Source organism: Canis lupus, chromosome 15 (assembly GCF_048164855.1).
Source record: "Canis lupus baileyi chromosome 15, mCanLup2.hap1, whole genome shotgun sequence".
Taxonomy (NCBI): Eukaryota; Metazoa; Chordata; class Mammalia; order Carnivora; family Canidae; genus Canis; species Canis lupus.
The window spans coordinates 46778756-46795842 of NC_132852.1; the positions used below are offsets into that span (position 1 = coordinate 46778756).

At 49.4% G+C, this 17087-nt stretch overlaps 1 protein-coding gene across 2 annotated transcripts; it reads right to left on the reverse strand.

The window, feature by feature from the left end:
* Nucleotides 1-6426: 6426 nt before the first annotated feature.
* Nucleotides 6427-14270, reverse strand: AOC1 (amine oxidase copper containing 1). 2 transcript variants are annotated; one of them, XM_072777002.1, is made up of 6 exons: nt 14132-14168; nt 10966-11125; nt 8713-10301; nt 7751-8036; nt 7269-7401; nt 6427-6776 (listed from the first exon to the last, which is right to left on the reverse strand). In XM_072777002.1, exons 3-6 carry the CDS (start codon nt 10295-10297, stop codon nt 6507-6509), a joined length of 2274 nt encoding a protein of 757 aa, XP_072633103.1. In that variant the 5' UTR covers nt 10298-10301; nt 10966-11125; nt 14132-14168; the 3' UTR covers nt 6427-6506. The 2 variants fall into 2 exon arrangements, with proteins under 2 accessions (XP_072633103.1, XP_072633102.1); XM_072777001.1 differs by lacking the exon at nt 10966-11125 and having other exon boundaries at nt 14132-14270.
* Between the last annotated feature and the right edge of the window lie 2817 nt (nt 14271-17087).

Genomic DNA, 17087 nt, shown 5'->3' on the forward strand with positions numbered 1-17087 from the left:
AGGAGCGTCAAGAGGAGAAGGAAGATGACTTCTCCAGCTTCTCCAGCATTTAGCCCAGAGCACAAGTGGATTGCCTTTGCTTCTGGGGGCGTGTGTGGGGAGGTGGGAGCTGCATGGGCAGGGGTGGAATCCAGCAGATTGATGCACGTCCTTGTTTTTCCCAGGTGGGGCCTGTTAGGCCGGGGTGGGGTTGGGAGGAGATGAGCAGGGAGACAGAGAGCAGCCCAGGGTCAAGCGCGGTGGGGACAGTGGGTGTGGGGAGATTGAGCTGAAAGAAGAGATGAGATTTGGTGGGAGGGGGCCTGAGAAGCACCCCCAGTCCAGAAGCTGTGCACCTCAGGACTGGAAGGAAGGAGCTTAGAGTCTGCCTGGCACCTGGTGGCTGCAGAACTGGTCTCCCAGGTTGTGGGACTCGCACAGATTCACAGGTGGGCATGTATTGGCGGAGCCAGGCCCAGGCCCTGCACCTGCCCCTGGGCCACTGGGGTCAGAGTCCTGCTTCCTGGGATCAGGACCCAGACAGCCAGAAAGCCCCCGCTGCCTGACTCTTGGTCCTTTTTATTCTTAAAATGACAACAGTGAGAAAATTCCCAAAGGAACCCTAGTACCCGTTCCTATGAGAACGAGACAGGGCTTCCTATGTCCCCCTCTCCATCTCCCCACATCTCTCCTTGTATGGCTGGGGCTGCCTTCCCTGAAAAGCCTCTAAAAGCAACAGGTTCTCTTTTCCCTAAATTTTCTAGCTTCCTCTGCGTTATGTAAAGCAACCTAGTTCACTCAAGGCTTTCTCAATTTGCATCTCCACCTGGGAGCGGAGCAGCCACAAACAAAACCACATTCTGTTTTATTTGGGGAGCAAATGTGCTTGGGCTGGAGTGGGGGCAGGGTTGGGGGTGTAAATCATGGTTTTCTCTCTTCTTTTCTCTTGGTGGGATCTTCATAGTCTCTTGCAAAGAAGGTTGGGGGCGGGGTGGGGGTGTCTCTTCCCACTCAGAACCCAGCCCTGTGCTTCTCCTTCTGTCATGGCTCTCCTGCTTTGACAGCTTTGCCAAGCCTGGCATGGGGGCCCCCGTCAGCAGTTCTTCCCAGGAAGAGCTGGGACTTGGGCTCTGTCTTGGGGGAAAACTACATAGGGCCAACCCCACCCCCTTTTTCCAGGGTCTGAGCCTCCTGCAAGTATGGGTGGACGGATGGATGACGTGTGTACAACAAGGGTCTGCCTTCCGGGCATGGCTGCCACCTTCCTACCCCCAGCCAAACACACATAGAGATGTCTGGGTAGCTTTGAGGGTTTCCCTGTCGCTGACTCTATAGGCTGGGGTCTGTGAGCTGCCAGAGGATGTTGGGCCAGCCTGACCACATGAGGCGAATTACATGATTGTGAGCATGATCTGAGTGAGTAGGACAATCGGCTGACCCCGAAGGGTGTGGTCAGGGCTCCTCCTCCAGGAGACGGAGCACAAGGACCACTGACTGGATGTGGCTTTGGGTCCAGATGACCCTGGCATTATTTGAATACCACCTGTCCCATTTCCTGGGGGCCAACAAGGCTATGAGCCAATTTACTGAACAATCAGAGCTGAATGGGTTGCAGAGTGGAGATGGAGGGTCCCCCTCTTCATTGTTGTCTTCCATTTGTTGCCCTGTTCCTAAGACCCTTCCTTGGCCCCTCTCCTCTGTCCCATCACTCTGGGGACAGGCCCTGAGGCTGTGGATCCTAGCTACTCCCACCCAGTGGTAGGAGACTGAGTGGGGAGGGAGAAGGGAGAAGGGAGAAGGTAAGGAAAGTAAGTCTGTGTTGTCCTCTCTCTCCACCTGGGACACACAGGCCTGCAGGGCATCCAGCTTCCACCGCTGAGCCTGGTCACTGGGTCTAGGAGCACCTGCTCTTCTCACTGTCCCCAGCTCCTGGGCTGGAATATTTTCCCTGCTCTTGCCTTCCCTGGAATGCTGGCTCCTGCCTTCTTATCTCCTCCATCCCTAGAACCATCAGTTCCCTGAATTAGTGAATCTTTATATGCATACCGCAGGGTTTCTGCTTCCTATGTCAGGCTGGTTCTTCTATCCCGGCCTTAAGGACACTGGGACCACATTCCACCATCACTTTTTGATTATGTTTGGGTATTAAACAGCCCCTTGAAGTTAATTTAAAATTCCCATTCGACATCCAACTCAAAGTTTTTCTCTCCTTCTAGTTCAGCCTGACCCTAGGCCCAAGGGTCCTGGCCCTGGGGTCAGGGATGAGTCGTGTCAGCTTCCCCTTCCCACCTGCTCTTCTGCTCAGGCTCCTGGGGGCCAGGCTAGGATGGGAGCAGGAGGGAGGAAAACTCACCCCACTGATGTGGCCTGTTCTTGCTGTCCTTGGGCTCTGGATGGCAGGTGGCAGATAAGTGAAACCCATTAGGTTGAGAACCAGCAGCGAGCTGTATGGGGACCTTCTCCTGCTGGGTCAGGGCCACATCTTCAGAGAGCAGGGAACACAGGCTTGGACCTTTGGGATTGTGTGATGCTCAGAGATGTCGAGGCAGTACATGAAATTTTAGGTCATACGACACATGGGATGTCCATGGGGTATCCTCTGTGCCTCATGTTATCAGCTATGGGCTTTACAAGAGATCCATACACACTGAAAAAGGCCCATTCCCTTGGGACTTTTCCAGTCCTTATTCTTATCCTTCTTTTAAATTAATTAGCTACTCTAGCAATGAGAGCCCAGGCATCAGCTCAGGCCCATGGTCAAGTCTACATCTGCTCAGTTACTTCTTGGCCACACACGTTTTGGGCAATGACCTGCCTTGCCAGCCCAGAACCTCCTGCCAGGTCACTGGCATGGCTATGTCACTCTCCTGCTGACACTCCTTCCCTCTTTGATGTAGAATGCCTCTGGACCATGGCTGGGAATTACAGTGTAGAAGTGAGAGCAAATCTACTGTCCAGCTTCTCCAGGCAGTTTTCCATGTCAGTGATGCACTTTTTGACTCTAGATTTTCTTTCTTTTTTTTTTTTTTAAGATTTTATTTATTTATTCATAAGAGACAGAGAGGCAGAGATACAGGCAAAGGGAGAAGCAGGCTCCCTGCAAGGAGCCCGATGCGGGACTCGATCCCAGGACCTCGGGATCATGACCTGAGCCGAAGGCAGCTGCTCAAGTGATGAGCCACCCAGGTTCCCCACAACTCCAAATTTTCCATGTGGTTCTTTTATTATGTTTAAAGATTTATTTATTTATTTGTTTGTTTGTTTATTTATTTATTTATATTTATGATAGTCACACACACACACACACAGAGAGGCAGAGACATAGGCAGAGGGAGAAGCAGGCTCCATGCACCGGGAGCCCGACGTGGGATTCTATCCCGGGTCTCCAGGATCGCGCCCTGGGCCAAAGGCAGGCGCCAAACCGCTGTGCCACCCAGGGATCCTTATTTATTTATTTATTTATTTATTTATTTATTTATTTATTTATTTAATTTATTTTAGAAGAGGGGGAGACGCAGACAGAGAGGGAGAGCGAATCCCAAGCAGACTCACCACTGAGCTCAGAACCCAACTCGGGGCTCGATCCCACAACCCTGAGATCACGACCTGAACCAGAACAGAGTCGGATGCCCAACTGACTGTGCCACCCAGGTGCCCCTCCACTTGGTTCTTTTAAAAAATAATTTCGGGATGCTGGGTGGCTCAGTGGTTGAACACCTACCTTCGGTTCAGGGCGTGATCCTGGAGAACCGGGATTGATTCCTGCATCGGGCTCCTTGCATGGAGCTTGCTTCTCCCTCTGCCTGTGTCTCTGCCCCTCTCTCTCTTTTTCTCTCTCTCTCTGTTTCTGTCTCTCATGAATAAATAAATACAATCTTTAAAAAAATAATTTCTATCTCTATAGTGATATTCTCTGTTTGCTGAGACCTTGTCCCAGCTTCTTTTACTTCTTCAAGTGTGGTTTTCCTCTGCTCTTTAGACGTACTTATGATGGCTGCTTTGCTTTTTTGCTAAGTTCTACATCTGGGTCCCCTCACGGATAGTTTCTTTTTTCTGCTCCCCACCTCCGCTGTGTATAGAGGCATCACTCTTTCCTGTTCCTTTGCATGTCTTAGAGTTTTTTGTTGTTGAAAACCGATCATTTTAGGTACTATTCCTTTTGTTGTTGTTGCTAAGCTCTGGGTTAGTAATGGAATTTGCCAGATGTTAGAATGATGTTAGGATGTAGCATACTCACGATAAGCATACTGGCTGGTGTTGAAGACACTCCTCTTAACTCGAGGAATTTTTTCAAGCACAGCCAACAGCTTCTCCAGTAAAGCTGAAGGTTAATTGAAAGTAAATATTTTCAAAGCAAGTGCATTTCCTGGCTCCTCTTTAGAAAAAGTTATTGTCTGCTGAACTACTAACCCTTTTTATGAAGATTAGATTTTCTCCCCTAATGCTTAAAAATGTGCCCTTTCCCTTTTTCTGTTGTGGATATTCATAATCTTTTATGTTTTAGTAGTTCCAAAGCTTTTAAACAATTCAGATAATTTCAAAAATTCAAAAAATGGCTGAGATAAAAAAGGTTGATATTTTAAATATTGTATCTGTTGTTACAAAAGTGCTTTGTCCAAATCCTGTAATGTTTATCTGAACGGTGTTAAGATGGAAAGCTTAGGGTTTGCCTTCTCACTGCCATACAAATAAGAGCTACTCCAGTGGGTTCCTGGAATATTAAGCACAATGCAAGTTTGTTTGCTTGATTAGCATCCCTTGGGCACCAGGGAGCCCAGGGTAATGTTGCCTGGACCACAGCCACACCTTTCCACCAGATTCCTGGTAGGAACAGGCAACCAGAACAATGGCAGAGGAAAACAAGTTCAACTGATAGTTAGCTAGGGGTGGGCCCCCAGCCTGGTGGGTGAGCCCATGCAGCTTCCCTTTAGGGGGTACTACAGCAGATAAGAGAGCTGGAGACTGTTCTGTGAACCCCTCCAAAGTCCAAACTCAAGTCTCAGATCTTCCCACCAGCGGGGTGCATGGCACGTAGAGGAGGGAATGATGGCTGCCCCTTCCCCGCTTTAGATGGATGATAAAGAACAGGAATGGGAGGGATAGGCCAACCCCTAGGTGGGAATGGCACCAAGTCTTCATTCAGAGATGTGATGGAGAGAAAAGAGAGAACCACATCTGTGGGCTGATTATTTTCCCCATGTATTCTTCTCTTTGGGATTGGAGGAGAAAGCCTGGGGATGGGTAGGGACCCAGGAGAAGCAGGCTGCTTTATCAATCCCTGGAGCTTGCAGGTCCAGACAAACTCAGACACTGACCCTCCCGTCGCATTGCCCCACTGTCCCTATTCTGCCCTCTGGGTCCTGCAGACTCTGCTCTCAAGGGCAACAACAGAACCCCACAAAACCCCCAACAGCAATGCAGAAAGATTTACATTGAGGACTCCTGTTTCATCCCCTGTGTCATCCACTTCTCCCCATCGCCTTCAGGTGCTACTGCTTGAGTGTGTAGGGCCCCCCCCTTCCTACAGCTCACATATTGCAATTCTAACACTCAATGTGATTGTGTTAGGACTTGGGGACCTTTGGCAGGTTCTTAGGCCAGGAGGATGGAGCCCTCATGAGTGGGATCAATGTTGTTATAGACTCCAGAGGGCTCCCCACCTTCCACCATGTGAGGACTGAAGTCAGAAGTCTGCAGCCCAGAAGAGGGCCCTCTCCCAACCTTGCTGGGACCCTGATCTTGGACTTTCAGCCTCTACAACAATGAGCTGTAGACTTCTACTGTTCGTAAGGCACTCAGTGGGATTTTGTTATAGCATTCGGTGGGATTTTGACCAGACTAAGACAACAGGCATTACTCATCCCCTTGCCTGTCTTTCTATCCTGCAGCTCTTTCCCCACCAGTACAGAGATTTCTTTTACAATCGCCTGGAATTGCATTGTGTGGCTGTATGTTGTGTTTTTTCAGACCCGCAAGATCTCTCTTGTAGTTAGACTTTTGGGTTGCTTCCAGACTTTGCTATTACAAATGGTACTGCAGTGAATCAATGGTACTGCGTGCATATGCTTTTCCTGTGTTTGTAGGGAGATCTCTGGGATAAAACCCTAGGAGTTGGACCAGTGTATTGCAGGGTAGAGTTGTTGGCCATTTGGTCCATTTTCTGTAGCATCCTCCGACCACCGCACTACTTTGCAGGCCCATCCCAGTGACATCCCAGAGTCCCCTGCAGACTCCCGAGGGGGCGCTGCCAATCTGTTTTTTAAAACCAATCTGATAGGTGACTCTAGTATTTCAGTGAGCATCACTCAGTGATGGAGGTCTTTTCCGGGATTGAGCAGAGCAAAGGGAAGGGTGGTGAAGGCTCTCTCATCTGAGGGTGTCCTACACTCAGGGCTTGGTGTGTGGCTCAGCCTCCCATGCCTCCCCCCAAGAAGCAGCACATGGAGCTGAGCCCTGAAGGGCTTTATTGTCTGTCCCTGAGGGGCAGTTGGGCTTCTAGGTGGGGTTATTTGGGGGCAGAGGGTCCTTCACACAGGCCTGTAGGTTCCATTGTAGCTAAAAGGGTCAGGCATTAAGCAGTCCCCATCCTCCTCAGGGATCCAGCGCTGGACATAGTTGGGGCCACTGTCCCGAGGCCACACAATCACGGTGTCTTTGGACGCCAGGGATGGGTCCTCAGGGAAGAAGTTGAAAGGCCGGAGCAGGAAGCCCACGGAGTTTCCCGGTGTGGAAGTGTTAGGGATGTCCTCTGAGTGGGGAATGTGCAGAAAACCCACGGTGACCCAGGCCACCAAGTCCTGTGGGAGACAGGGGTGGGCAAGTGCTAAGGGGGCTCAGAGGGGACAGGGGATGGCAGCCCCCCTCAAGCCCCACTCTACGGAATTGGCAGACCCCTGAGCTTGCCCTCCACATAGTGAGCTGCTGGTTTCCAAGCTGGAATCAGGCACAGATCTGGTCTTGGGCTAGGGCTGGAGGAAGGGCCAGTTTCTTTCTTTTCTTTCTTTCTTTTCTTTCTTTCTTTCTTTCTTTCTTTCTTTCTTTCTTTCTTTCTTTCTTTCTTTCTTTCTTCTTTCTTTCAAATTTATTTATTTGAGGGGGGAGAGAGAGAGCGAGAGAGAGAGAGAGCTGGGGGAGGGGCAGAGGAAGAGGGAGAGAGACTCAAGCAGACTCTGTGCTGAGCATAGAGCCTGATGCGGGGCTTGATCCCACTACCCTGAGATCATGACCTGAACCAAAAATCAAGAGCTGGTCATTAAACCAAACTGAGGCACCCAGGTGACCCCCAGTACCTCGTTTTCAATGTTCTCATTGTTGTGGAGAAACTCCTCAAAGACCACAGGTGGGTCCCAGGGATCGTTCTGGTTATAGATGCTGCTGCTGCACACCTCTGATTCCCGGTACTTGGTCACTGCCAGGGGGTACCTGCCCGGAGGAGAAGCCAGGTGGCTCCAGGTGCCAGGGGGCCTCACAGCCCTTCCAGAGACATCTTCAGAGTCAAGGATGAGGGAAAGTTACTGTCTTCCCCCAAACGTGCAATCATCTTCTGGGTGTCAGCCAGACCGACCAACTGTCAGCTGAGGCTCAGGTGCTCAGCATGGCTCTCTACCTGCCCCCCCACCTCCCAAACACAGAGCCCCAGGTCCAGGAAACACAAATCCACACACGTTCATGTGCCCAGATACACCACCACATAGACTCAGAATCTCATAGAAACACGGACACGCACAGACATGTGAATCCTAGCCCTCCCCTGCCTCCCAGGCTCCCTTACCTGGCCCAGGTGACAGCCCGCTCCTGCTGCCAGCCCAGGGGCAGCACCTGGTCGGCCATGGAGTGGATCTGTAGCCGGTAGCTGCGCTTATGATGCCAGCGGTTCTCCTTGGGACTAGTAAAGAGCAGGTACTTGGGCAGAGTCTGTCCGAAGCGGAAGGCTGCCTGGCGCTCCCGGTGGTAACTCATCTGCTTCAGGGTTGATTGGACCAGGTGGTGTCTTGGGCTCCAGGGGTTGGTGATGTTCTCTAGCTTCATCTGCAGGGTCTGGAAACTATTCTTGGTGCCTGTGGGTGTGCAGGAAGATGGACAATGAGAATCAAATCCCCTGAGCTGAAATATCCTCATTCTGTGCTGGGATCTCTCTCCATCCCAAAGCACAGCCAAGAGCAAACCATGAGGGGTGGAGCGAAGAGGATATTGTGGGTATGCACTGAGGTAGCTGTAGGGTAGAAGTAAGGGATTAAAACCAAAAAACCCAGCAGAGGAGCCAGAAGACAACTGAGTCAGGCCTGATCTGACAGTGATGTGATGTCAGGTCAAAGCCTGTCATGATGCCCCTGCCATATTTTATGGTGACCTTGTTAATCCAGGAGACAGTGAGTATTGTGGACAGCATAGCACTAGGCAGTGACATTTCTTTTTCTTTCTTTCTTTCTTTTTTTTGGCAGCGACATTTCTTAGGCCCCTGGTGTTGTTCTCACTCTCCAGCCCTACGTGCACAGCCTTCTTCCCAATCCATCCCTCTAGGGGTCAACAAGCCCCCTGGGGCCAGGCCAGGACCCACTTTCCCACCCAGGGCCACATATATGCTAGTCACTTCCACTGCTTTACGGGGGCACACAGATTTCTAGCACCGCACTTTGCAGAGAAGTGGGTTAGGCTCCTGATTTTATGCCTCGAGGGATGTTTCAGCACCATCTCCTGCTGCAATGCAAAGGTTGTTGCAAGCCCGCATCCTACCTGCCACGTCCAGGTCAATGCGGTAATGCACTAAGTGAGTGTGCATGTTGCCAAGCAGGTGTGTGTGCAGGCGGGTCCCATAGTGCAGCCCCTCGGGGGTGTAGAAGGTGGCGTGGATGTAGCCAGTGGCGTGCATCTTGGCTTCCAGCACCCCGTTGTGGTAGAAGATGAAGTCCCAGATGTAGTCATAGTTGTAGACGGTTGACGTCGTCCGTAGCACCAGCACCTGGCCCGGCAGCCCGGCATAGAAGTTGAAGCCCCCACTGAAGTTGGAATTGAAGTGTCGGCGAAGGGGCACGCCTGTGGGCATCTCAAACACGCAGAGGGCTCGCGGGTAGCGCACGGGGTCATCGGCATCATAGTAGTGGAGGGCATCCAGGAAGGTGGCCGTGTCCGGGCAGTCGATGCCGGGGGCCAACTCGTGAGTGACGCTGCCCAAGCCCCAGCCCACGTCGATGTAGTTGGTCTGCATGCCTGCAGGCGTGTGCCCTCCGTACAGTGCCACGGCCTCCTGCACGCTCACCTCATAGGCGATGTGCTCACAGTTGAAGTGCACGTTCAGGATCTGTAGCCCCGAGGAGGAGCGCAGCCTGAAAGAGAAGCTCCAGCCGCCGTAGTGCACTGTGTTGCCCTCCAGCTTGTAGCGGGGGCCTTGGGGTTGCACCTGCCGGGGGCCGTTCATGGTGGTGGGGGTGGGGAACTCCCCACGTGGCTTGTAGGAGGAGAAGAGGGGCGGTTCCTGGGTGCTCTCCCTGCCCTGGCCCTTGGGGGGAAGGTCCTCCAGAACCACCACATCCACCTGTCCCTCTTCATACTTCCGAGCCAGCTCTTCCGGGCTCTGGTAGAGCTTTCCATTGTACCAGACCTGCTCCACTTTCCAGTCTTGGGGGTCTGTGCTCCTGTGATCTATGAGGAGCTCCAGGCCAGTGGGGTGCAAAAAGTAGCCTTCTACAGAGCGCTGTAGGATGAACCAGGAGCGGCGCTCACCGGAGGCCAAGCCCCGAGGTGCCACGTCTGTGAAAGTTAGGCATCGAGAGTCACAGTCTTGGAAAGAAAAGCCTGTGGTATTAAGAAAAAATTGGTGCAGGGGTTTGGTGGTCTTCTGCAGGGTCTGGCCCAGGAGGACAGACTCTGCCCAGGTGATGGGTCGGGAGGTCCACGTGGTGCGGTGCCCAGGCCTGGGGGGCAGCTCTCGCATGTAGTAAGGCCATGGCAGGGGCCCCACCGCAAACTCGGTGACATTGGGATGCTCCTGGGCTCCGAAGAAGATGACAGCACGGGCCTCCCGAACAGGAGGCCTTCCACCTTTATTCAGAAATCTCAGTATGTTTTGCTTCTTGGGTAGCAGCATCTCAATGAGGAACACGGAGTTCTTGGCCACCGTCGGTGTTCTAGAGGGCTCCAGCCTCAGCTCCTCCTGGGACCAGAGGAAGCGGCGCACAGCCTTCAGCTCTTGGGCGCTCAGGTCTTTGAACACCCTGGCCTTGCCATGCAGGTTCTGTGAGGTGCACTTGGCCGTGGTCAGTGCCTGTAGCACCAGGGTGGCGGCGACGGCCCAGCCGAGGGCCAGCGTCTCTGGCCGCATGGCTCTGGAATGCAGTAGCAGAGATGAACTTAAGAAGTGGGTTTCCATTAGGCGGGAGTCTTGGATGGTGTTGTCGCCCAGCCCGATGGTTTTCCTACAGCCTCAGCCCCCCTCCTGTGGCTGCCCCACCTGCAGGCAGGCCTCCACAGCACCTGGGGCCCTAACTTAGCTGGTCAGGTCTGTGCTTCCTGTCAACTTTAAATTCTGCCCTATCCTTGCTCGTCTGCAGATCTCCAATTGTCCCGTGGACTTCCTTACCTGTATAAACTAATTTTTCCCTTTCTATGTAGTTTCTGAGCAGGGCAGAACCTTGGGCTCTTACTTCTCCACCTTTAGATTACTCAGCCAAATGCCTCAGAGTGCTTATGCATTATTGGGTATTGACAGCAAAGCTACACTTTTGATGCAATACAATACTTTTTACATAGATACATTTTGAAATTTAGCAAAGAAGTTCAAAGAGTTGGCTCCAGAGTCAGGCTGCTTGGGCTTGGGTCCTAGGACAGACATCCTAGCACTAGGATAAGCTGTGTGACCTTGGCAAGTTGCTCAGGCTCTCTGGGCCTCCACTTTCTCAACTGCACTGGAAATAACAATTACACTGCCTCCTAGAACTGTGCAAGAAATTAATTGGACAATAAGGATAGCATTTTTAGAACAATGCCCACCTTTTAGGAAGCACTCAGGAAATGCTAGTTACTCTTCTTTTTAAAGTCAACTCTGAAGATACAGTCTGAGTCTCTTCAACAAATGATGTTGGGAAAATTGGACAGCCACATGCAGAAGAATGAAACTGGACCATTTCCTCACACCATACACAAAAAAAGACTGAAAATGGATGAAAGACCTAAATGTGAGACAGAAATCCATCATAATCCTAGAGGAGAACACAGGCAGCAATCTTTGTGACCTTGGCTGCAGCAACTTCTTACTAGACATGTCTCCAAAGGCAAGGGAAACAAAGTCAATAATGAACTATTGGGACTTCACCAAGATAAAAAGCTTTTGCAAAGGAAATAGTTGAGTTGACAAAACCAAAGACAACTGACAGAATGGGGGAAGATATTTGTAAATGACAGATCAGATAATGGGCTAGCATCCAGAATCTATAAAGAATTTATCAAACTCAACACCCAAAGAACAAAGAATCCAATCAAGAAATGGGCAGAAGACATGAACAGACATTTCTCCAAAGAAGACATACCAATGGCCAATAGATGCATGACAAAATACTCCACATTACTTGGCATCGGGGAAACACAAATCAACACCACAATGAGATACGATCTCACACCTTCAGAATAGCTAAAATTAACAAATCAGGAAATGACAGATGTTGGGGAGGATACAGAGAAAGGGGTACACTGTTGGTGGGAATGCAAGCTGGTGCAGCCACTCTGGAAAACAGTATGGAGGGTCCTCAAAAAGTTGAAAATAGATCTACCCTATGACTCAGCAGTTGCACTACTAGGAATTTATTCCAAAGATACATATGTAGTGATCTAAAGGGGCACCTGCACCCCAATGTTTAGAGCAGCAATGTCCACAATAGCCAAACTATGGAAAGAGCCCGGATGTCCATGGACAGATGAATGGATAAAGGAGATGTGGTGTATATATGTATGTATATACATATATATAACTACTACTCAGCCATCAAAAAAATGAAATCTTGCCATTTGTAATGACGTGGATGGAGCTAGAGGATATTACACTAAGTGAAATAAGTCAATCAGAGAAAGACAAGAAATACAATTTCAAGAAAGAAATTTCAAGAATTTCAATACAAGAAAAACAATTATATGATCTCACTCCTATGTGGAATTTAAGAAACAAAATAAGATCATAGGGAAAGAAAGGGAAAAATAAAACAAGACAAAATCAGAGAGGGAGACAAACTGTAAGAGACTCTTAATCATAGGAAACAAACTGAGAGGGCAGCCCAGGTGGCTCAGCGGTTTAGCGCCGTCTTCAGCCCAGGGCCTGATCCTGGAGATCCGGGATGGAGTCCCACATCGGGCTCCCTGCATGGAGCCTGCTTCTCCCTCTGCCTGTGTCTTTGCCTCTTTCTCTCTCTCTGTGTCTCTTGTGAATAAACAAATAAAATCTTAAAAAAAAATCTTTTTTAAAAAAGGAAACAAACTGGGGGTCGCTGGAGGGGCAGGAGGTGAGGTGAAGGGGTAACCGGGTGATGGACATTTAGGAGGGCACATGATGGGATGAGCACTGGGTGTTATATAAGGCTGATGAATCACTAACATCTAACTCTGGACCCAATAATACATTATATGTTAATTAATTGAATTTAAACAAAATAAAAATAAATTAAACACGCTCCAAAAAGAAGATACAGTCTGTGATACCAACACATTTAAAAATGTAAGCAATGTGAAGTAATTTGCCTGTGATTAAGCTGTAGACCTGTGGCTTTGAAGGTGAGGATGAGGGGGCCAGTCCTGCCCCAGGCTTTTTTGGCGCCTCTGGTGGTGTCTTCACGTTGTGGCTGCTTGACCGTTCAAAAAGGGAGGAGCCATCCCAGGTTATCATTTGGGGAGACACCCTCTCCCGTCCATTTTAGGGGGCTGTGGTCAGGGTCTTCACCTCATTTTCCCACCCCCAATGCTGCTAGTACAGTCCCCTCTGGTTGTCTCATCTCCTCCCCCGGCCCTGGTGTGAAGGCCCGGGGATTCACATGACCTTGTGAATGTCCCCCACTCCAGCCTGCAGGTAGTGAATGCTGGGATGAATCCCAGAGACATGGGGTTGATATGAGCTTGTACTGGCTATTAAATTTTATCAAGGCTCCTTTTTGGAAAAACAAAACAAAACACCCCAAGATTTTACTTTTTAGAGCAGTTCTAGGATCAAAAGAAAATTGTGAAGATGCAGAGACTTCCCAAGTACCTCCCACCCCCACTCACACACCGCTCCTCAGGGAACAAATCCTTCTCCCAAGTGGGACATTTGTTACCACCTATGAACCCATGCTGACACATCGTTGTCATCCAAAGTCCATAGTCTCCACTAGGGTTCACTCTTAGTGGTGTACATTCTATGGGGTTTGAGAAATGGGCAATGACACCCATCCATCATTGTAGGATCATACAGAGCAGTTTTTCTTTCTTAAATATCCTGTGTTCTCCACCTGTTCATCCCTCCCATCCCTCTAACTCTGGGCAATGACTGCTCTTCTTGCTGTCTCTACAGTCTTGCCTTTTCCAGAATGTCATACAGTTGGAGTCATACAGTATGCAGCTTTTCCAGGTCGGGCTTCTCTCCCTTAATAATGCACTTAAGTTCCTCCAGGTCTTTTCATGGCCAAGGATGCCTATTTTATAATCTCCTAATTCCACATTTCTTTTTCCTTTGCTAAGGCAGGAGAAGTGCAGGAGATCTGTGGTCCTTTTAACCTGAACTTGGCTATTCTTTAACTTTTACCTTTCCTAGCATAATCTTCTATTCCGAAGTCCAAGTGGGCAGTGGGTGAGGTAGACGATGATGGTAATAAAGCCACACGAGGAGGGAGAAGTGGGTGGTCAGTGAGACCACATGTGAAACATATCCCTCCTCCCCACTCCTTATCTCTGGCACCCTGAGAATGGCATCCGTGCCCTCCCTGTGCCCTTCCTATCTTGCCTCTGGGCACTCTATGCCTGCAACCCAGCACGTTGTGCCCCTGGAGTCATATCCTCTGGGTTCTTGCCCCTTGCATTCTGGCTCACCCACCCTCTGTGTCTGTGTCTCTCTTGTCTCTCTCTCCGTTTCCTTCTTCCCTTTCTTCCCTTCCCGCAGCTCCCCTGCCCGCTGCCCCCTCTATGCCCCACCGGAACGCACCTGTGTGTTCTGCTCTGGGCTTGTCTCTGCTGCCAGCCTTCGTCTCTGACCCCTTGAGCTTTATGGTTCTTTTGACCCCGCCCTGGAGGGAGGGACAGGGTGAGGCATGGGCTGACCAAGGAGGAGACCTACAGCTCAGGGGTTCCACGGTGGGCATGGGCAGTGGCATGGGGAAGTGCATGGGGCTCTAGGCTGCTGACGCCTGGGGGGCTTCTGTTACCCCTTCGAGGACCCACGTCTGGAAACTCCCCAGTCCTTCACCGCCTTTAGTGACCAGGATCCACTTCCAGCACACTGTCCTAGGTCTGTTACCCTCTCACTTCTCCTGCCACCATGGCATCTTCCACATGAGTCATGTGTCATCTTCCCTTTCTCGAGCTGCGAAGTGCCATGATCTGTTAAAGGAGGTGGTGAGTTTCAGAGGTCAGAGACAAACACAAAGGCAAGTTTACTTGAAAGTTGCCTCACCTGAAACAGACCTATGGGCAGAGGCAGGGACTGGCACAGATGGACACCATCATCAATAACAGAGGATCTGACTCATGTGTAGAATAGGGAACCAGAGACCAAATAGCCAGGGAGAGAGAAGCCAATGAGTTAGTCAAAAGGTCTTATCTCTATGGAGAAAGGAGGTTGGAGCTGGCCGGGGACAAAACCAGTCAGGATGGCTGGGGTTCTGGCCCAGAGAGAGGGGAATGGGAAAGGAACCAAGGAAGGGAGCAAGGTGCAGCATGATGTGGCTCAGAGAGACAGTGAGGTAGATGTGGGCAAAGGAGGAAGCTCTGGTTAGAGGATAAAGACAGAATCAGGAACAGTGTGAGGCTTGGAAGAAGATCACCACCCCATTCCCTTCTCCATCCTCAAGTCTTCATGGCTTATTCTTTTGTTATTATATGACTTCTGTATCTCACATCATTATCTCCCTGCTACTTGCATTGCAAGGCATTTTGGTATTTAGTGGCAGCTAGATGAAGGAAGGAGAAAACAGCTAGTCAACCTACTACTTGTTGGCAGTTCCAGAAAGCCTTTGGTGTGTCCAAGGAAGGGCATTAGCTTGAAATGCTAAAATGATGACTTATATAATGACTTCCTTTACATCCTTTCCTCTTATTGGTCTGGAGGATTGAGACTTGGTTAGTCTCCATTCTGAGCTCACCAACTTCACGCACACATGAGGATGTGGGATCCAAAGAGAGTCATAGGAACAACTGGACATTGAGAATTACGGTCTGTTCTGTTCCACAAAAGACATCATAACCAAAAAAATGGAGCGAGGACAGATCAGGAGAAGGTACTTAGAAAGACTAAAAGAGAAAGGAACCACACATAAAGGAATGTAGTTTGACTCTTAACTCACACTATACACAAAAATTAACTCAAAATAGATCGGAGACCTCAGTGTAACAGCCCAAGCCGTAAAACTCTTAGAGGGAAACAGGAATAAATCTTCTTGGCCTTGGGTTTAATTTTTTTTTTTTATGATAGTCACAGAGAGAGAGAGAGGCAGAGACATAGGCAGAGGGAGAAGCAGGCTCCATGCACCTGGAGCCCGACATGGGATTCGATTCCGGGTCTCCAGGATCGCGCCCTGGGCCAAAGGCAGGCGCCAAACCGCTGCGCCACCCAGGGATCCTGGCCTTGGGTTTAAAAAGGATTCTTAGCCATGACTCAAAATCACAAACAACCGAAGAAAAAACAGATAAATTGGACCTCACCAAATTTAAACTTTCATATTTCTTTTTTTTAAACTTTCATATTTCAAACAACACCATCAGAAAGTGAAGACACCCCACAGAATATGAGAAACTATTTGCAAATCATGTATCTGATAAAGGACTTGTCTGTAGAATAATAATAACTCAATAATAAAAAGACAACTCAATGAAAAAATGGGCAAAATATCTGAATATATGTTTCTCCAAAGAAGGTACACAAATGGTCACTTGAAAAAGATGCTCAACATCATGAGTTACCAAGGAAATGTGAATCAAAATCACAAAGGGGTATTGCATCACACCCACACCCACCAGGGTGGCTAGAATCAACAAGTCAGACAAGTGTTGGTGAGGCTGTAGAGGAATCAGAAAGCTCAGATGCTGCTAATGGGAATATAAACGGAGTGTTGCAGGATTGCAGGGTTCTTATCTCATGGACTCGAAGAATGAATCTTGCCTACAGGAAAAGGTGAAGTAAAGTGAAAGTTTATGAAGTGAAAGTGAGATTGGAAAGGAAAGAAAAAGCTCTCTAGAGTGAACCTGTCCCAACAGGGTTGCCATTGAGGGTTTATAGGGCCGGTCTTTTATTGAAAACTTGACCAAGAAGCTTGTGGGCTTGAGATTCTTGTGTCATCTTGGTTTGAGCCAGGACTATCGATAATATCCTTAATGACTTAGTTCTTTGAAGTCTGGTCATTTTTCTGTGATTACAGTGCAGCCACCAAAGAAAAATAGTCCTGAACATCTGGGCTGGGTGTTCTGATTTATTCCTTATCTCTTGTTCTCAGGGCTTCTGCTATCAGGGGCAGCCTGTCTCTCCCTGCCTGTACCTTAACCCTTTCCTTACTCAGGAGCAGCTGCTGTGGAAAACAGTCTGGCACTTCCTCCAATAATTCAACACAGAGCTGCCATCTGATCCAGCAACTCTGCTGCTAGATAAATACCCAAAGAGAAATGAAAACATGCCCCCGCACAGACACTTGGGACAAATGTTCAGAACACACTTACTCGTAGTAGCCAGAAAGTGGAAACAACCCAAAGGTTTATCACCTGATAAATGGATACACAATGGAATGTTATTTGGCATTAAAAAAGACTGAAGTACTGTTTTACCCTACAGTGTGGATGCACCCTACAGGGGCGCCTGGGTGGCTCAGTTGGTTAAGCATCTGCTTTCAGTTCAGGTCATGATTCAGAGCACTGGGATGGAGCCCCGCATCAGGCTCCCTGCTCAGCGAGGT